The 22,304-nt window shown below is 42.8% G+C and overlaps 1 protein-coding gene across 4 annotated transcripts in view; it reads right to left on the bottom strand.

Annotated features, from left to right (window-relative positions):
- LOC126094452 (45 kDa calcium-binding protein) overlaps nt 1-22,304 on the bottom strand; it is a 163,786-nt gene that overhangs the window by 83,488 nt on the left and 57,994 nt on the right. For all 4 annotated transcript variants that reach the window (XM_049908826.1, XM_049908828.1, XM_049908829.1 and 1 more), the window contains one exon: nt 18,535-18,648. In XM_049908826.1, the coding sequence (XP_049764783.1) occupies nt 18,535-18,648 (114 nt within the window). The remainder of the gene's footprint in view (nt 1-18,534; nt 18,649-22,304) is intronic.

The raw sequence follows: 22,304 nt of genomic DNA, 5'->3' as shown, positions 1-22,304 counted from the left end.
TCCTTTTCATTGTTCGATTGACTGGTCTCCTTTTCAGGAAGGTCCTCCCTCTTCTTGTTGTCATGTTTGTTGATCTCCTGTTGTGTCGATTAGCCCCCTTTTCAGGACCAGCTTTGCTCTCCCTTGCTGTCATGGTAGTGTATTGTTTTCTTCCTGTCGTTTATGCACCCGTGCACTGCCAATCACGTAGACTTTTCCCTGTTCTGCGATCTGCCAGCTCCATGCTCATGGATGAAATTCTTCTCCTTGCACCCAATGATGACGTTCTTCAGTGCACTCCTTGTTGTGTGGATCCACTGTTTCCACTTTCTCCAATCAAAGGATGGGGGTTGGGTGTGGGGAGGGGATGGACTTTGCTGTTCCTGGAACTCATCAGCACATAGCAGCAAGCCTGCTGTGTCAAGAGGAAGCTGCTGCAGTCCCAATCAGGAAACCTGGCCACAATGGACAACTCCATCAGCAACAACAAAATGGACACCCTGCGGCACTTCGTCTTGCACCTCTTGCATCATGCAATATGAGAGTTGCATGTAGACACCAGAGCAGCTGTTTGGATCCTCAACTTGCAACCGTACACACGTCAGCTCTACGTCACTGGCTCCCATCAAACGCAGCTTGGTAAGCTACAACACACAGAAATTTCCTGTCCTTGGTCATGGCTTGCCACTATCTACATTCGACACTGCACACAATTTTTCTTCCTTGGCTGGCACCCAAGCTACCATGGGACAGAATCCTTATGACCTCTGCTAAACCTTCTTAGGCACTTTTGGTTGTTGATTGTTTGATGCCCTCTAAGTTTCCTTATGTTGTATTTTGTCCATCTGTTCCAGTAGACACAACTTTCGCAGCACTGTCATGTGTGTCAGTGAAAGGCCTCCCTTGTACAATGTTTTTTTAGGTCATCTCCTTTTATCATTTTTGCTTCCGCAATGGCATCCACCATGATTGCAGTTCGCTATGCTTGCCCAAAGCCTAGGCTGTGCCTGTCCACTGCCCAGGCTGTGTGTGATCACCTTCCCGCCAGTGGCCCGAACCCACGCAGAAGAGGTGATCTGGTCTCTCGATGGATCCAGTTCTGGCGCAGTTGCTTCCCACACTGACCCAGGCACCTCCTGCACTGACATGGGCACCTGCTGCTTCCTGCTAATGGTGTTCAAGATTGTGATCTTAGGAAAAGGTCATAAAAATTTCAACCATTTGCTGTTCATAGCCATCTTGGAATCCTAGACTGGGTTGTTGTCAGCTGGTAATGGTGAAAATATAGTAAAAAAATCCTCTTTTTTGGAGGGGGGTGTTCCCCAAGGAATCTCACATGAACTAAAAGTGCCTCCATAAGTCCCATCAAGCCCACTATAGACCACATCAAGTTCAAAAAGAACCAACCAATTTGCTCCATTTGCCTAAGCAAGAGAAAGTTTGTAATATTCATATTTTGCCCCTGTACTGTAGAATAGTGACACTAAGATGGATATACAATTGGTCTCCAGCTCAAGGGTGATACAATACACTTGACCCTAACTTTTTATCGCCAACAGAACCTCAGTATGAGAAGTGGAAACTCCCTTTTCATGCACGGCATTTTGGAACACATTGGTAAGCATGGTGTCGCATGCATATCGATACAGACCAGTACCTTGGCTCTATATTGCTCCATCACCACAGCAGAGAGTGTGTGTATGTATACAGTATACCAACAGTACTACTGAAGGGTTAACTCACACACTAAATACGAAAAAGTATGTAAGAACACTGCTTGGATGCGGACAAGATTATTTTACCTCATGTGTCCTTGATCAGCCTTGTTTTTTAAAGAGCTCATTCAGTTCTGTCTGTCATATATGAACAACTACAGACGTTGCAGGCAATCCATGTCATTACTCCATTTTCTCTATTCAATGGGCATTAGCCATTGTGATCATCAAAATACCAAGTTGGTCTATTCACAAATGTGGCAATTTCAAACCAACTATTAATGCATGATGCAACAATGAATTTTAATCCCTTCCACGACCAGAAGAATTGTTGGCCAAATTAGTAAGAGACTAGTATTTCTCTAAAATAGGTTTCCTGACAAAAAAAAGTGAAGCACCCAGAAGACATGGTCCAATGTCAAAGTAACTTCATAATGTGTACATCATCAGTGGATGTACAAATGATTAGAGCAGCAGAGCTGAGTGACAGTAGAATGGTCATCAGAGTGTATTAGTGTTGTTCGTGTTTAACGATGTTATCATGTCTGGTAGGGTACCGTATTTACTCGAATCTAAGCCGCACTTTTTTCCGGTTTTTGTAATCCGAAAGACCGCCTGCGACTTAGAATCGAGTGCAAAGAAAGCAGAAGTTCTGAAAGATGTTGGTAGGTAACGTCATAACTAACTTCCGCCGTTGAATATATGTAGTGCTACACAGGGGTGCTTTGCAGGCACAAAGATAAATACTCGCACCAAAACCTCTGCATCAGTATATAAATTAAAAAAAAGGTAGAGGACAAGCTCATTAAGATTTCACGTAGCGGCACCTATTGCTTCGTGGAATTTTGTGAAGTGCTTGTTGGTGTTAGTGAACCATAATGAAGCACTTTCATTATAGTGCCAAATTCAAGAGGGGGGTTATTTCTTTTGCGGAACAAAGTTCTCATCGTGCTGCAGTTCTGCGATACAGGATTGATGAGAGCAACATCAGGCGATGGTGACTGTAGAGAGACAAATTATACGGATGTTCCAATAGCAGGAAAGCATTTAGTGGGCCGAAGTGTGGCAAATATAATGCGCTAGAAGTGATTGTAAATGAGTTTGTTAAGGAACAGCATCAGAAATTCCTGCTTGTGAATGCTGAAATTTTAAAAATTAAGGCACATGAAATTGCTAGGGAGCAAAAAATCGAAAAATTTAAGGCTAGTCGCAGCTGGACTAATCTGTTTATGAAGCACTGGTGTTTTTCACTTCGGAGGCGAACTTCAGTTGCACAGAAGCTGCCGAAAAATTATGAAGATAAGCTTGTGGAATTTCAATGCTTCATAATTAGGCGGCACACGGAAAAGCAATGCCTCCTTGGTCAGATAGGAAATGCTGACCAAAATCCCATATATTTTGACATGCTGTCAAATATGGATGACGCCAAAGGAAAGAAAGACATAAGTGTTCTTACATCAGGGGTGAAAAACAGCGGATGTCCATCATGCTTTCTTGCACAGCATTTGGACATAAATTACCCCCCATTCATAGTTTTCAAGCGAAAGATTTGACCAAAATCGGAAGTGTTTCCAAAAACTTATTTGTACGAGCAAACGAAACTGGGTGGTTTTTGGAGTACATGGTGCTGGAATGGATTAGGCATGTGTGGAATCGTCATTCTGGTGCAATGCTTGGTTTACACAGTCTGTTGGTATTAGATGTGTACGCAGGCCATACAACACCTGCAATAAAACGAAAATTAGAGGAAACTAAAACAGACTTGGCAGTAATTCCAGGAGGGATGACGTCAATTCTACAACCACTTGATGTCTGTTTGAATAAACCATTTAAGGACAAGCTTATCACATCTACACAGACTGGCTTTCGAAAAGTGACAGACAACTGACACCAACAGGGCTTGTAAAACGCGCATGTTTGTCACAAGTGTACCAACTGATTTACAATGCATCGAAGTGTGTCCCAAATCAGACTGTGCAACAAGCATTTAAAAAATGTTTGAGAGCCAATGCACTAGATGGTATGGAGGATGATGCTCTGTATGAAGAAATGAGCGACAAAGAATCGAGTGATAGTGATTCAGAATCATGACTGATATTTTAAACATTTCATATAAGATGTATTACAAACCTAATAAAATTTTGTTTTAAGTTTCAGCATTTAATTTCTAAGTTATTTTCATCCTTATTTTATATGTGTTGCTACTCTGCATTGCACAGGATAGAAAAGCATGGAGAGCTGCATCAAACAAGTCTACAGACTGAAGACAACAACAACAACAACAACAACAACAACACACTCTGCATTTGAAGTCATCACTAAAAATCTACTACGAAAATCAGACTGGCAAGACTGTTTGCGATGTATGTCAATATGGCCACTCTACGTTCTGAATTTTTTCCTACCTGTGACAAGAGACGGTTGCTGACAGGAACTTTTGTGAATCGTGAATCACATGCAGTATTCTGTTCACCATAAGAATAATACAACTATAAACATTATGCCATGTATTCTTTCATGTTTGCTGCTATCTCATTTACATCCCGTCTGCCTAATAAACTACGAAAATCAGACTGGCAAGACTGTTTGCGATGTATGTCAATATGGCCACTCTACGTTCTGAATTTTTTCCTACCTGTGACAAGAGACGGTTGCTAACAGGAACTTTTGTGAATTGTGAATCACATGCAATATTCTGTTCACCATAAGAATAATACAACTATAAACATTATGCCATGTATTCTTTCGTGTATGCTGCTATCTCATTTACATCCTGTCTGCCTAATAAACTACGAAACTAGAGTGAGACAACAGCAAACGCGGAAGAATATACATATAATGTCATGTTTATATTCGTATTCTTATGCTGAATAGTGATACAGTCAGAAATGAAGCACGGCAACTGACTAGATTTTTAAATCTAAGATGACTCTGATTTCTGTGCAGAATGTAATGTACTAAGGAGGCATCTGCAAAGATTTTCAAACAGAGAAAGTTTTTGCTAAACTCTCGTTCAGAACATCTTCTATCATACGCAGTCTATTATTTGGTTCTCGTTGATCATTATCAAAGATAAAAGCAGTGTAAGTAACAACAAATAGCAGTCTCTTGCCATTGTTTTGCTAATGAGACAATTCCTCTCTTTTTTTTACTGTAAGCGGTGGTAGCACGCACAAAAGAAAGCCGTGCCACGAGCAGTTACAGGTCGTAAACACTCATAATCAGAATGCGACAAACAATGCATGACACAGTACAATAATGCATTTTCAGCTTAGAGTGACATAAAAACCTATAACAAAGAGAACGGCACTTATCAGATCAGAGCAAAATAAGCAATCGATTCAAACCAGATGAAGCAGGTGAAAAAGGAAGGGTACCAGTCTAAATAAGGACGGAGTGCCTGACGCATAGCAATGGCTACCTGGTAAAGCTTAACTGCTAAGCTTACGACTCGAACCAAACTACTATAGCTGTATCTTCATCCATTCAACCTAAATTGTGTCTCATGTTACAATGGACTAACTTTGTTTCAATTTGGAGGTGCGGTCTAAAACTTTTCTCTCCCCTCGAATTTCGAGTCTCAAATTTCGGGTGCGGCTTAGATTCGGGAAAATTATTTTTCCTCGATTTTGAGTCTCATTTTTCAGGTGCGGCTTAGATTCGAGTAAATACAGTATATAACAGGCATGTACAGTGTCAGATGTTGAACAATCACAGTGACAGATACAGAGATACCACATACACATATGAGACAGCATTATCGGCACCTGATGGAGTTTGAAAGGGGCATCATTGTGGGTCTCCACCTGGCTGACAGGTTGAGTCATGCAATATCCAGATTTGTGGGGCATTCAGATGTAACACTTGCCAGATGTTGGGCTACACGGAATGTGAGGACAGGCATAATCATCAAGGTTCTAAATGACCATAGGACTGTTATATTGTGAACCAAGCAAGCTGTAACCCCTACACATCTGTGCCTTAAATCCAGGAACAAGTAATTGACATCCTGCAATGTTCTGTGTCATCCCTCACCATTAGTTGGAGACTAGCAGCAGCCAGACTAGGGAATTATCGCCACTTGCAGACACAAATGGATGTGTCGGGAGTGGCACCGTGACTGGGAAGCACGGACTGTTGATGAACGGCGTTGTATTGTCTTAAGCGATGAAACGCAATTCTACACTACCACAGACAACCAATGTCGGTGACTTAGAATGGTTTTGAGAGGTACTGTGGTGTTTGTTACTCCTGGCATCATGGTGTTAGGAGCCATCAAGTATGACTTCAGGTCGCAGCTGGTAGTGACTGAGGGAACTCTTATGGCACAGTGGTATGTCATTAACATCCTGCATTCTCATGTGCTACTTCTGATGCAATAGCATTATGGCACTGTTTTTCAAAAGGACAATGGTCATCCATACCAGCCACATGTCTCTACAAACTGCCTGCATGATGCTGAGCTACACCCATGGCCAGCAAGATTCCCAGATCTGTTCCTGATAGAACATGTGTGGTACCTACTCACACATCTACTCCGTCCCAGTGTCAGTATCCAGTTGTTTGCTGGCTTGCCTCAGGAGTGGATACAATGGCTTTATTACACCCTCCCCACCTGAGTTAGTGCACACATCCAGGCCAGATCGGCTGCAATGTCATACTGACAAGAGGGCTCATACTGGCAAATTCTTTGTAAATTTGACTCGATTTTGTAATCACTGAAATTTGTTACTTTCAAAGCCACTGACTCCACCTCTCTGGTGGTTCCATCCATACTTCTGGCTATGTCACATCCACAAGTCCACTAACACATCAACAGCTTTCATCCCTTCCACAACAAAAAATCACTCCAATATAGTATGAATTTTTGGGGTCAACATGTCTGTAGTAACATGGATTCCCTTACCAATATGTAGGTCTCACTAACATATTCAGAGGTGGGCACTATCGCCCAAACCTTGTATGCAGATAGATTTCCCATACCACATCAACTTCACAAACATCCCTCTTATCACCCAGTATCATGCCAGGCTGGAAAGTTGAACCACTTCCTTCACCAGGACTTCGACTATTTATCATTCTGCCCAGAAATGCAGAATATCCTATCCACAATCCTTGCCACCTCTCCTAAAGTGGCATTCCACTACCCAGCCAACCTATGTGACATTCTAGTCCATGCTTAGGGCACAGCCATGTGCACAACCTGTCCAATACACCCACCCAGCACATCCTACACCAGTCTAATCAAAGGAATGTCCTTGTGAAAGCAGTCAGGACGTATACAATCTCCACTGAATTTCTGCACAGCATTTTAAGTGGGTAAGGCCACCAGTCAACTGTCCACATGAATAAAAGGCCACCTTAAACTGTGGCCAAGAACAGAGCTGACCACCCACAGGCAGAATATGCTGCTGAGTGTAGCATGCTTGGTTTCAATTTCTGCTTCACAACTTGCACCATCTGGTTCCTTGTCCCCATCATCGGCTTCTCCAAATTACATTGACAAGTGTTGTCCTTGCAACATGGTTTGTTCCCATAATCCTCCTGGCATAAATTTCCACTACCTCCCTGAACCACACCCACATCTTGCCCCAGGATCCAAACTTTACTAATCATCTAACCACACCTTCGTCCCTGAAATCTCCTCCCCTTCCTCTCTTCTGTAAATCAAGTCCAATCTTACACATGGTGACATGGCATCATCATAATCATCATCATCATCATCATCGTAATTGTACAATGCAAAAATTTACCAGTGCAGCGCCATGTTGCCATACCCCTGCTACTTCTCCCTCCAACATTCCTAACCCGTGCATCAGCTGCCTCCCTCCCAACCATCATCAATCCTTCCCTAACTGTCTCCTGTGCACTGTCTCCTTCTCCTCTCACTCACTCCACCCAACACAACCTTTCACACCACTCAAGCTGCAGAAATGCAATCCTAGCACAGTGTAAACAGCTGAGACAATGACGTAGCCATATAGATGAGTGTGTGTGTGTGTGTGTGTGTGTGTGTGTGTGTGTGCACACGCGCTTGTGTGTGTGTGTGTGTGTGTGTGTGTGTGTGTGTTTGTCCACAGTAGCTCGAAAAAGGCTTCATCCAATGGCTGGAAACGTTTTCAGCCTTGTTAATGAGATCATAGATGACTCTACTATTCAGTAGTTGCTCCTTTACTGATGTTTCGTATTCAAGGTGTCCTGCAGCCTTCATGAAGTTGATAAATGATGTTATTCATATATGTAAACATGAACAAGGCTACTTGTTTTTTATATTTTTATTTTTCTGGACCAGTATCGAGCTACCCGCTCATTGTCAGTATTTGTGTATTTTACTTTTATGCCCTCACAGAATTTTTTCAGGTATTTATGGAGACATTCTATTAATTTTATCTGGTTTCCAGCACATCTTTGTAATGGTATAGATGAGGCTAAGCATGCTGCATAATGTATACAGCTGTATAATATATACAGCACACTTAGTTTCATTTATACAATTACGAACATGTGCTGGAAACCAGATAAAATTAATACAATATCTCTATAAACATTTGCAAAAATTGCATGGGGGTGCAAAAATAAAATACAAGAATGCTGATGATGAATGGATAGCTCAATACTGCTCCAGAAAAATAAAAATATAAAAAACAAGTAGCCTTTTCCTTGTCTATATATACAAATAATGTCACTTATCAGTTACCTTTAATCCTAAATTATTTAATTCTACCAGAACTTTTTATTATCATATGACACTTATCCTTAAGTTTTAAGGTTAAAATGTGGTGAATGAATCCATTGGCCTCTACATCTTAAATAGAAATAGTAGTAGTAGTAGTAGTAGTAGTAGTAGTAGTAGTTTATTAATCCAGTGACAATGTACATTGCATAGATTTCATCAAAGAACATAGTATAACAAAATAAGATAAGGATGTATAGTTTCTTACATAATACAATGGATCATTGTACACATCAAAATATTTTTGGGCAATACAACTTTGATTACTGTTGTGGCGACAGTCGACTGCCAGTAACTTCACCGGTGAAGCGCAGAGTAAAAGGTCTTTTGGGGACTCGAGGTTCTTTGAAGAGTCCTGTCTGCGTCTCGAGAGTGTACACATGTAGTGAAATTGTGCATTGTTTTTGTGGAATAAACGAACCGTAATAAAAGTGCCTTAACGTAATAAGTTGGTGTTATTGGTGTGTGGACCGTCACTATAGCCATAAAATCCCACATTGGTGACTCCGAGTCGCGAAAATACGTTGCAGTCGCTCGCTGTGTATCACCGGTTCGCGCCAATAGACAATGTCGCAGCCTCCAGTTTTTACGGCAGTGCATGACGCCGCGACCACAGAATGGACATTCGACTGTGAAGCGCAATGCTTCACCCCGTGTGCCACTAATGCACCGGGAATGTTTGTATCTCCCGTGTTTGCCTCGCCTGGCCGGACGACTCTAACCACGGCCGGCATACCACACCGGGCGCTGTACACATCGTCGCAGACACCTTCTGCGGCATTCTACGCTCAACAGAATGCCCCCCAGCACAGGACCACGGAAACCCCGAGTTTCTACCGCACAGCATGGACCACGCGGCCGGCCAGTTTCTGGGTCCACATGCACGGCTGCCGTTTAACGTGCCCCCCTTCGTGCCGGTCGAAGGGACACTCGCGCCAACCGCGCCGGACCATTTATACGCCTACCCATCCTGCCGCCCCGCGCACACCTCGGGCGACGCACCTGCCGTGGTTCTGCCCCGTCACTCGGCACTCAATCGCGATTTCGCGCCCCTGCTCGAGATTCCGCCCGCGCCTTCCACGCCGTGCTTGTCGTGTGGCAGCACAGATTCCGTGCCTACATGGACTGGATACCACGTATCGCCTACACAGTTAACGGACGTTCAACGCAACACAGTGAACATTGTGCAGAATCCCCGTGCGTTTCGTGCCCCCCCTACAGCCCCACAAACACTGACCCCCGGCCGTCTTCCAAAGCTGCCGCCGTTACAACCGGACAACCCAGTGACGTGGTTTACCTTGGTGGACAACATGTTGGACATACACGGTATTGCGGACGACAGCACCCGTTTCGTGTGTTTAGTGAACCACCTGTGCGACCACCCTGAGCTCATCAGTGACTTATTGCTGAATCCTCCTAAGAGCAACAAATATGCCTCTGCTCGCGCATTACTTATCGAACGCCTCTCTCGTCCGCCGGCCGATACTATTCACAATATAATTTACGATGAGACTTTAGGCGACAGAACACCCTCACAGCTGTGGCGACGCTTGCGTGCACAGGTCGGTACCGAGATTCTGCCGAACTTAGCGCTCTGGGTATTGTGGTTGGTGAAGCTGCCACAAGAATTACAGTTACATTTGCTCCCACATACCGCAGCGTCACTCGAGGATAAACTACGGCTGGCGGATCAGGCATACGCTATTATTCGACACAGCACAGTGTCTAACACCGCCAAGGTTGGTAACCCTGTGTGTATACTTCCACCGTCGGGCGGTAGAGGCTGGGCGCGTGCGTATCGCGGACAGCACACGGAACAGCAGCCAAGCCACCTAGCGGCCAAGACCGGGAACCGCCAGCGGGTCGGCAACAGCCGCTCCCCACCCCAACAGGGCTAGCGCCTGCCCGCCCCGCCTTCCCCCGCCTGACGCTTCGGCTGGCGGGACGAGTTTAGCCGATTCACGCATATGCTGGTTTCACACCACTTTCAGGGACGCCGCTCACAACTGCCTCCCGCCCTGCGCGTTCCCAAACGCCGCACGCGGGCCGCTGTAGGCGCCACGGCCCGCGGATACAGGCAGGGGCGCCCACAGACATTGCATTCTGTCAGATCCCTCACCCCACGAGGATGTCTGTACGCCTTCGATGTAGGTTCGCGCCGGTATTTTCTCGTCAATACTGGAGCAGACGTTAGTGTCATACCTCCCACATTTTCTGTAAAGGACATGACATCAACCAAACTGTCCCTTCAAGCAGCAAATAAGTCGACACTTCGTGTCGAGGGCCTGGCCAAGTTACCTATTGAACTCATACCTGGTAAACAGTTCACTTGGTCCTTCTACGTGGCTGATGTCGAAGATCCAGTATTAGGAATCGACTTCCTTTTTCACTTCGGACTGTCTCCAGATCTTCAGTCAGCCGCATTATTGCACCACGCCTCATCCACGCAAATTGCATGTTCAGTCGCCTCTTCGGCCTCCCCTCCCCCTCGGCTGCCCGACGACCTGGGCACAGCTCCCATCAAGTGCTCTTCATCGGCAGACAGCCTCACGATTTCTACCGCCCATCTCCAGCCTGAACGCCCTGCAGTCGACGATCTCCGTCCTCACAATGTCGAACGGAACCGTGCCAGATCATCGGCTACGCAAGCCCTCACCGAGGCACGACGCCTCGTACAACGCCTGCCAACGCCGCCACCACCTGACACCGGAGATGCACCTCGTGGAATCTCGTCGACACCGAAGCAGACTGCTTCCCTGGCACATCAGGTTAGTGACGCTCGTGTGCTACCGATCCCCGTTCACGACAGGCCCCAAATGAGTCCTCAAGCCAAGCTGAACGCTATTACGAATGGCACGACTCACAAAATTGTCACGACAGATGGACCCCCAGTGCGCCATAAAGCGCGCCGACTGCCACCACATAAACTACGCCTTGCTAAAGCCGCAGTGGAGGAACTTCTAAGGACAGGCATTGTTCGCCCATCGGACAGTAACTGGTCCTCCCCCATACATTTAGTTCCCAAAAAGGACGGCACTGTGCGCCTGTGCGGCGACTATCATCGCCTCAACGCGCGGACGGCATTAGACAATTACCCGATACCTCACATACAAGACTTTGCGCAAGTACTTAGCGGAGCATGCATCTTCAGTGTCTTGGACTGCCGCAAGGCATATTTACAGATACCAATGGAACATAGTGACATCCCAAAGACAGCAGTAATCACACCTTTTGGCCTGTACGAATTTTGTTACATGCCTTATGGTCTCAAAAACGCGGCCCAAACTTGGCAGCGTTTTATAGACTCATTTCTTTTTAACTGCACGTATTGCTACGCATACCTCGATGACATACTGATTTTCTCCCCCTCTGACAGGGAACGTGAACTCCACCTGGCCACGATACAGGACTTATTGACACGTAACGGAGTCGAGATCAATAATGACAAGTCACAACTCCGCTGCACCGCTGTCACTTTTCTGGGGTACACAGTCTCCGCGGATGGTATATGCCCTCCGCAGGAGCGGGTTGACTGCATTTGTAAGCTATCTCTCCCAGTGTCATTTCGCGAATTACGCCGGTTTTTAGGAACTGTCAATTTCTACCGTCGTAACCTGCCGATGGCGGCAGCAATTCGAGCCCCTTTGACTGATGCATTGGCCGGAAAACAAACTTCAGGCAGTCGCCGAGTACCGTGGTCTGACAGCATGGTGAGAGCTTTTGAAGACCTTAAATCAGCGTTAGCACATGGTGTCACTCTCGCCCATCCTTTGCCAGATGCCTGCATCTCGATTACAGCGGATGCAAGTGATTTCGCAATCGGTGCAGTCCTACAACAGCATGTCAATGACACGACTCAACCGCTCCGTTTTTTTTCCAAAAAATTATCTACAGCTCAACGTAAATGGTCAGCATTCAACAGAGAATTGCTCGCAGTTTATGAAGCTGTAAAATATTTCTGCACAGACATTGAAGGAAGGAATATAACAATCTTCACAGACCACCGCCCCCTCGCGGAGGCTATCTGTAACCCCGCTACTGACCTTCCCCCACGTAGGTTCCGGCAAATGGACTTAATTTGCCAATACACAACAGACATCTGTTACATTCGAGGGTCAGAAAATGTGGTGGCTGACTACCTATCACGTATCACTGCAATTTCATGCCCCATCAATTTCGATGAATTGGCCCACCTACAGGACAGTGACACCGAATTGCACAACCTCCGAAAGGACCCAGATACTTCCCTTCAGATCGTTTCGTGCAACCTACCGGGCTCGGCGAAGCCACTGTGGTGTGATACTTCCACGGGCTCCGCTCGGCCTATTGTTCCCCCTGCGCTACGTCGCCAAGTGTTCAGTACTTTACATAACCTGGCACACCCTAGTGCTAAGGCTACTACGCACCTGGTTACAGAACGCTCTGTGTGGCCAGGTGTGAAGAGGAATTGTCATACTTGGGCCCTTGCTTGTTTACAGTGCCAGCGCAGCAAAGTTGGCAGGCACACACAACCCAGTCTAGGTAAATTCGACATCCCGAAAGGCCGCTTCCATCATGTACATGTGGATCTCGTGGGGCCATTACCCGTGTCGGATGGTTTCAGGTACATCCTGTCCGGCATTGATCGCATTACACGTTGGGTGGAGGCAATCCCCCTGCAGGACATCACAGCAGATTCCGTAGCACGCGCATTTGTATCCTCCTCGATAGCTCGATTTGGCTGTCCTACATCCATCACCACCGACCAGGGAAGACAGTTTGAATCCCTGCTGTTTAACAAACTCTGCGTCCTCTGTGGGGTGGATAGATTCCGCACTACGGCTTACCGCCCCCAGAGCAATGGACTGGTCGAGCGGTGGCACAGAACGCTAAAAGCGGCACTCATGTGCCACGGTGGTGAGTGGTGCGATGCCCTTCCCTGGGTTATGCTAGGAATACGCACGGCTTACAAGACAGACCTCCAGGCTTCACTCGCAGAGTTACTGTATGGCGAGACCCTAGTCCTCCCTGCAGAGTTCGTCAACGACGAAGCAATCGCCGACCTGTCCGACCTCCCCATGCTAGTTGAACGGGTCCGGACACACATAGCCGCGATCCGCACGCCTCCTCCACGGCCACATACCCGCCCTCGCGTGTTCAGGCATGCGGCACTGGACTCTTGTGAGTTCATTATGTTACGGGATGACACGGTCAAACCGGCATTACAACCACCCTACTCTGGCCCACATCGAGTAGTGTCTCGCAAGGACAATACTATGGACATTCTCGTCAGTGGTCGCCAGCAGACAGTTTCCTTCCAACGCGTGAAACCAGCTTGGACCGATCGAAGAATCTGTAACACCCCCCCCCCCCCCCCCCCCCGAGTCTAGTGTTCTTTTATCAGATGGTGACAACCCCGACCCCACACAGACCACTCACCCTCCTGCGTCACCACGATCGTATGTGCACCGAGCCTACACCCGAGGGCAACTCAGCGGTTGCGTACGATGATATGCTGATATGCTACCCTCGTTCCAAACAGGCAATGCGTGTGACAATCCACAACCCCAGGCTCAACCTCATGTTGCGTGTGACATTACACCGTCCCAAGTGTTGATACCCAATACCTCCACAGAGTGTTCCAAGGTTTCTCCTGAACTACGTTACTTTTCGCCCCCCCCCCCCCCCCCCAAGTGCACCCTACATCCACTGCCGACGAAATTTGCAATGCAATCAACGCCTCTGAGTGCCAACGCGACGAGCTCTCCTTGCAGCTCCATGAGGGATCCATCTTCGTCCTCCGCATAGGGGACAGTTCACGTGGGTCCACACCCACGTCACACATCACCATCCCGCGCACAGTCCCTATCCCAAATGGGGTGGATACGTCTGCCATAACCGCAACATTCAGCACCGACGGGATGCTCAAGATTCGCATCCCCCTCTCCGCCGGTACTGCAACAACATCTCCTGTGCCCGTCCAGTTCACGCGCGCAGGTCGACCCCCCCACTGGATAGCGGACTACACGAGCGCTAGTCCACCCTGCACAGACAGTATGGACACTTAGCACACGCTGCTATCAACCAGCGAGCATCCCACAACGCCACTACGCAGGAAGACACCCACGTCCGCCCACCAGTGCTCCGCACTCCTGGGGGGGGGGGGGCTCTGTGGCGACAGTCGACTGCCAGTAACTTCACCGGTGAAGCGCAGAGTAAAAGGTCTTTTGGGGACTCGAGGTTCTTTGAAGAGTCCCGTCTGCGTCTCGAGAGTGTACACATGTAGTGAAATTGTGCATTGTTTTTCTGGAATAAATGAACCGTAATAAAAGTGCCTTAACGTAATAAGTTGGTGTTTTTGGTGCGTGGACCGTCACTATAGCCATAAAATCCCACACTGTAATAATATAAAAGTATGAGAAGGATCTTTTACATGAAATACATTGCAAGTAAATAATTGATTTGACAGTTTTGTTCAGAAAAATTAACATTGAGGCTGTGGCAAGCATTTGATTTATAGTACTACTAACACATAGTAAATGAATGTAGTTACTTGCTACAAGATTACTGCAGATATTCATTTATATTATAATAGCAAGTGGTCATTAAGAATTTAAATATTGCTTCCTGAATGTAGATAATGTTTTTATTTCTTTTAGCTGAGTTGGAAGTTTGTTGTACAAAACAGTACCCTGAATGTTGGTTTGTTTTTGTGTTGAAGCCTTGTTTACTCTTTTTATGTGGATGTCATTGCACATTCTTTTATTGTATGAGTGAAGATCTGAGTTGATTTTATAATTATCAATGTTCATTTTTATATTAACAACGCTTTTTATATAGAGGCATGGTAAGGGTAGAATATTTAGATGTTGAAATAACTGTTTGGAAGGTGTAGCCTTTTACTGTTTGAAATTATTCTAACCGTTTTGTAAGGTGAAGATGGTTTTCATGTTTGCCTTATTATGACCCAAAAGGGTTAGGCCATAGGTTATAGCAGAATGGATGTAAGCAAAGTAGACAGTTCTGCTACACTCTCTATGACACACATTCCTAATTATGTGTAACGCAAAGCAAGCAGAGCTCAACTTGTTAGTGAGGTAGAGAATGTGGGCTTTCCAGTCAAGATTTTCATCAATCTGCACACATCAGAATTTTGTGGCAGCTACCCTTTCAATTTGTTTATTTTGAATTTTGAGGTTCACATCACGATGAGACTTTGTTTTCCTGTAATGTATATAATTAGTTTTTGAAATATTTAAGGTTAGCCTGTTCTGTTCAAACCAGTTTTGTATGTATTCCAAAACTCTGATTGCAGATGTTAGTAATACCCTATTTATGTCTGTTACAACAATATTTGTGTCATCAGCAAACAAAGTTATGTGCATACCACTGATTAGGATCTTGATATCATTAATATATATAAGAAATAAGAGAGGTCCTAGAACGCTGTCCTGAGGTACTCCGATTGGTACAGTCTGCATGTCGGATCTGTACACAATGCTTTGGTTTTTATTGTTTGCTGAGGTAATTTCTACTACCTGTTTTCTATTGTGGAGATATGACTGAAATCATTTTAATGCAACTCCTCATATACCTATAGCTTCTACTTTGTCTAGCAAAATATTATGATCAACAGTATCGAATGCCTTCAATAAGTCCAAGTTTATTCCTACTGTATTGTTATTACTGTCAAGTCCTATTACAATGTTTTCGATGAATTGGGTAATTGCTGTTTCTGTACTCATGCCTTTGTGAAAACCATGTTACAGACAAGAGATTGAATTTTTGGAGGTAATTTGTAATTATATTTTTCATGACGGTCTCTATTATTTTTGAAAATACAGATAGAAAAGCTATTGGTCTATAGTTTACCACTTCATATATATTACTCTTTTTCTATAATGATTTTATTTTTGAAATTTTTAATCTTTGTGGGAATGACCCTTCTGTTAATGAAATGTTTGTGATATGTGAGAGTGGATCTGCTATGACATTAGCACATTTAATTATGACTGAACCTGGTACCTCATCAATTCCAGAAGACATTTTATTCTTCATTGTTTTTGTTATCTTAAGAACTTATAATTTATTTGTGGGGCATAGCAATATTGAATTACCACTTTGCTCTCTTTGAATTACTAGCAAAATTTTTACTCAGATTGACTGGAGTGCTAATGAAATAGTCATTTATGTAATTTGCTAGGGTACCATTTCTGAGTAACACACCATGATCATCTTTCAATACACTATCATCTTGCTTTTTAACACTTTTGTTTGTTTCCTTTTTTACTATATTCCATATTGCTTTTTTGTGCATTGTCTTGGCTGTTTTAATTACTTTCTTACATTTTTTATATGTCTTAACATATTCTGCAAAGTGTACATCATGGTTGTCTTTTCTCAGTTGACTGAGAAGTTTTAGCTTTTGACTGGATACTCTGACAGCAGGTGTTATCCACTGGCTGCTGTTTCTTGGCATGACATTAATTCTTGTCAGTTTTTTGGAAAACACATCTCAAATATGGACATGAAAGTTTTATAAAATGCATTGAACGATTCATCATTTGATGATTCTCAGTACACATCTTCCCAGGTTTCTTTTGCTAATGACTGGATTAAAATATTAACCTTTTCTGGGTAGAAGTGCCTTTTATATTCCCACTTGTATTTAACAACCTCAGGTACAGAAGAATTTATGCATGTTACTAGTGTGTTGTGGTCTGAAAAACCTAAGTTTACATTTTGTGCTTCAGTAACATCATTTTCTATATTTGCAAAGATATTATTTAGTAGGGACAAAGATGACTCTGTTATTCTAGTGGGGTCTGTGAAGATCAGTTTTATGTGAGAGCTGTTTAGGATACTCAAAAGCTGTCTTTTTTCTTAATTTTCAATTAACAAGTTGATGTTAAGATCCCCACATAGTAATAAGTTCACTTCATTGTTATACAAAAGTACTGCTTCCAAATTTTTTAAAATATGTTTTTGTCACCAAGTGGTGACCTGTATGTTGATATGACAATTAGATTTTTAAGCTTCTCGTCAGATTTTAGCTCTATGGCATATGATTCAAAATGTTTCTCGATATTTAGATGGTATGTTTCAGATCTAACTTTATACTGCAGCCCATCCCTAGTGTATATGCATACTCCACCATTCTTACAAACACTGTGGCAATAATGAGATGCTAATTTAAAATTGCTTATATTTATAAGACTTAATTCACTGACCCTGCACCAATGTTCTGATAGACAAATACAAGAGATATCTACAAAGTTGTTTATGGCGACTTCCAATTATAACACTTTATTCTTGAGACACGAAATGTTTTGACTCATTATCTTGAAAGTTTTGCAAGTATTTGTTATTTTGCCAATACCTGGTGAAGTGCTGCTTTGTTGCTGATTTTTGACACTTATCTGCAATTTTTCAAGCTGATTTGTCACAATATGGTCATTTCTCTCTCATTTAAAAGAAATAATTTGATTGTTGCAGTTTGTTATCCTTGATACCACAGCATTTAAACAGACATCTAGGATTCATTTTACACTGTGTGGGAATTAATAGTTAATTACTGCTTAATAATCTCCAGTTATTGTTCTTACAGTATGTAAGCAGCCAGTATACATTAAAGCAGCCAACAGTTTTCAAAATATGAAGTATGCACTATAAGACAAAAAGGTTTAATTATATTACTTTTATGTATATTACCAGAAAGAAGAATTATTTTCATAGAGAGAGAGAGAGAGAGAGAGAGAGAGAGAGAGAGAGAGAGAGATATGAGAAAGAAAGAGGCAAGTGCTCTTTCATAACAACAGATATCATCGCTGATGATAAACGTTTAATCTATCATGCACACACAATTGTTAACAGCAACTTCACTGAATTATTTCACACTCTAGCTTTTGCAATTTCACTTACAGATCATGATACTTGAGAGGACACCAGATAGCTACACTATTTCATCTCAGTTATCACTCACAGCTTTTTATGTATGAAGATTGAGTCTTAATTATGACTACTCTCTTTCAGATCTTAAAAATTTAATTCCAACTTTATATCTTTCTGACATGACAACAGTCTCAATCAAAAAATGGCGAGTAATCAAAATAATTATTTTTATCACACCTTTTATGGAGCGTGCCAAGTTGTGGTGTTTCTCATCATGCTTCTCTGCATACTGATGACTGAGTCCATGTTGCTTAAGGAAATACCGATGATATTCATCCCAGCTAACCAATCCTGTGAAGAATAGGATTTTTATCACACTGGAAAATGAAACATGTAAGACTATGGCCAATAGTCTTGTTATTTGAGGAAACAAATGTTCTTTACTGAAAAACACTTTCAAAAAGAACTTTAATAAATGATTTAAGACTTATATGTAATGTATTCCCATTTTCACGAGAGACATTTGATTTATTCTCTCTGCAATTGAATATTACAAGATAAAAGTAGGAATAATCAAGAAGTCATATTTGCTTTTACTTAAGTAATAAATAACACAGTGCAAATACTTTAGGATCGAAGTGCATTCCTCAGATACAATTTCTGAGACCTCAGATACAATTTCTGAGAGATGAGATATTGTCTATATCTTGTGCAGAGTGATTGAATTAAACTAGTGTTCTACCAATTAACCAAAATCTGCCATTTGCTTTACTTATGAGTAAGCCTAAGAGATCATTCCATCTAATATCCCTACAAATTGTTACAACCATATACTTCTATGAGCTGACTAACCCCAACTGTGATTCACTGATACTGTAGCTTCAGTATATTACATTTCAGTGTTTTGTAACATTTATAATTTCACATTTGTAAATATTTAAAGCAAGCTGCTAACCTTTGGACAACTTTGAAATACTATCAGTACTTCTTTAGAGTTAAGTGCATCATCTGCAAAAGTTTGAGGTTATTATTAATATTGTCTGCCAGATCATTACCACACAACATGAACAGCAAGGGCCCCAAACACACTTCCCTGGAACATGCCTGAAGTTACTCCAACATCTGTCAATGACTCTCCACCCTAGATAACACGCTGCAACCCCTACCAAGAGATACACCATCCAGTTACAACTTTTGTTTTGATTCCTCACATGATCATACGTTCATATCACTGGTGTGGTACTTTGTCAAATGCTTTTTGGAAGCGAAGAAATACTCCACCTACCTGACTGCCTTCATACGTGGCTTTCAGGGTGTCATGTGAGAAAAACGTGCGTTGGGTTTGATATGACTGACGTTTTCAGAATCTATGTTGGTTGGCATGGAGGAGGCCATTCTGTTCAAGATACCCTATTACATTTGAGCTCAGTCCACACAAAATCTCCCTGATTTTCAAATGCAATAAAAAAATAAATAAAAAATGGGATGTACATATTTCTGGTTTGTGACATCATGCAAAACAACTCAAAAAGTTTACTGTAGATTTTTTTCCCAAACAATTCCTTTTGCTTTGTTTCAGGTGCTAAATTATTACTGATAATGACTATGACTATACCTCAAGAGAGACACCAAGGTGTGGAGTTGTAAGTGGAAATGAAATTACACATTGCTGTCCTAAGAAATTTTTGATTTGAATTTAAAAGGAAGCCACCAGACATTAAAACGATTATGGTTTCATTTGATAAGTTCCTAGATGTACATGTACAAAGAATCCTAAAACTTCAAAAGAAAGCCATTAGATGCATAGCTAAACTAATGCCTTGGGAATCCTGCAAAAACAAATTCAAGGAATTTAAATATTAACTGTACCAAGTTTGTACAAACAGGGTGGCGCACGGTAAGTCACCTGATTTGTTTCATGAATAACACATTTGTTGCTGACAATATTTGTAATTTACTGATGGAGAAGTAAAGAATACAACTTGGAAATACAAACTAATGAATCACATGTTCAATGTGACTGCCGTTTTGGTTTACAACTTCTTCAAGTCGCACACATGCATTTGTGATGACTCTCCAACACAAATATTCTGGAATGGTGCGGCATAACTCCACAATGATGGCCCTAAGTTGCACTGCATTTTCGAGTTTTCTGTGGTATACCTTCTCTTTAAGGAACCCCCAAAGGAAGAAGTCACAAGGGTTAATGTCAGGGCTGTGGGGCGGCCACATTCCTCCTCCTGCATAACGTTCTGGAAATCTGTTTGACAATACCCTAAGGCCAAGTCTTTCGTTTAGGAAATCAAGCACAACACTGTTAGTATGGGGGCATGCTCCATCCTGCATGAACCAATGTGTCTGCAATGAGACATGAGGCTATGAGTTGAGGAAAGAACTGATTTCACAGCATGTGTAAATAGCGTTCATCGGTTACTGTAGCACTGAAAAAGAATGGACTGATGATTCCATGGCTTGACATCGCGACCCACACGCACTCTTTCTCCCCATGGGTGTCTTTCGTGTGGATTATTTGCGGATGTTCATGCCCAGAATCGAACATTCTGTTTGTTCACAACGCTGTTCACTTAAAAATAAGCTTCGTCAGAAAACCATGTGTTGTGTAGCACTGCCTCTTGGCCTTGCTCGATTGCCCACCTTGCAAACTGTAGTCTCCACTCCTTACCTCTCACAGTAAGCTTATGCACCATAGTCCTCTTGTATGGATACAAGCGAATACCGGATTGAATAATTCTTTATACAGATCAGCGTGAAATTCCCAACTTGGCACTGGCTCTTGTTGATTTACTCGGACCACGAGTCAAAGCCACTCGAACTGCTTCAATGTTTTGCGGCAAACGTATGGTATGTGCATGTGGCCGCTGACACTCCAGAACAGATCCAGTACCTTCAAATTTTTGATGTAATCTGCTTATTGTCTGTGGGCTGGGAGCCCATTGTATGCCAAAATGAGTACGAAACCTTCTCTGTATCAAAGTAATGCTGTTCGTCGCCATGAACAGTAACACAGTCTTCATCTTTTGTGCAACAGTCAATCATTCTTTGTCCAATATCACAGTAAACTGAAATGGCAAACTCACAACGGAAGCGATGAACTCGCAACGACGTCTGGCGTAATTTCCATGAACTGCACGAAGAGGATCAAAATTCAATCAGGTGACCTATGGTGCGCCACCCGGTATATGAGACAATACTTCTTCTAATGGTAAATTTTACAGCACCTCTACATGGAGACTTTCATGACCACAACACAAGAAGCAGAGAAAATTACCAAATCTGCAGCAAAAGATTGAAAATGACAGGAAGGCATCCTATAATTGCAGGAAGCTTATTTTATAACAGACTACCATCCAGCATCAAGAGCATAAAGGATCTGTGCACCTTCAAAAGAAAACTCAAAGAAAACCTCATCTCTGACTGTTGGCAAATCCTTAGGATAAATGTAAGTTGGAATGTCAAATTTTCATGCAAGAAGGGAAAGGAAAACAAAGTGTAGTGCTGAAAATACAGAAGAAAACATACAAACTAAGATGTAGTGTTTCAATAATCTATAAATGTCCTAATATTTCTATGAACTGAGTTTAACATAAATGAACTAAAAAATTAGTTTCAGTTCTTCTAAATGTATTATTTATTATTATTAGAAGTATGACAAAAACAGTTAGATTGTAGCTTTCCCTATGTGTGCAATACTGTTGCATAAATCATTGCAGGCTATCATATATAACTGAGTAAAAATATTATCAGTAAACATTGCTACAGAATTATTTCATCCATCAAATGACAAATTTCCATGAAATTTGTTTATTTCTGTACAAATTTGCAACATAATATATCTAAAATCACTGTAAAACTACAATGGACAAAAAATAAACTATAACTACAACTATTGTCGCCATCACCATCACCACTACCAGCACCATTATTATTCTTACAGGAATTAGGCCCTTTGGCCTGTTCTGGCCTCAGTCAGTATTTCTCACTGGCTG

The sequence above is a fragment of the Schistocerca cancellata genome, chromosome 8 (assembly GCF_023864275.1).
Source record: "Schistocerca cancellata isolate TAMUIC-IGC-003103 chromosome 8, iqSchCanc2.1, whole genome shotgun sequence".
Lineage (NCBI taxonomy): Eukaryota > Metazoa > Arthropoda > Insecta > Orthoptera > Acrididae > Schistocerca > Schistocerca cancellata.
Note: the sequence above shows the minus strand (reverse complement) of the source record. Positions and strands in the feature narration are given on the sequence as shown.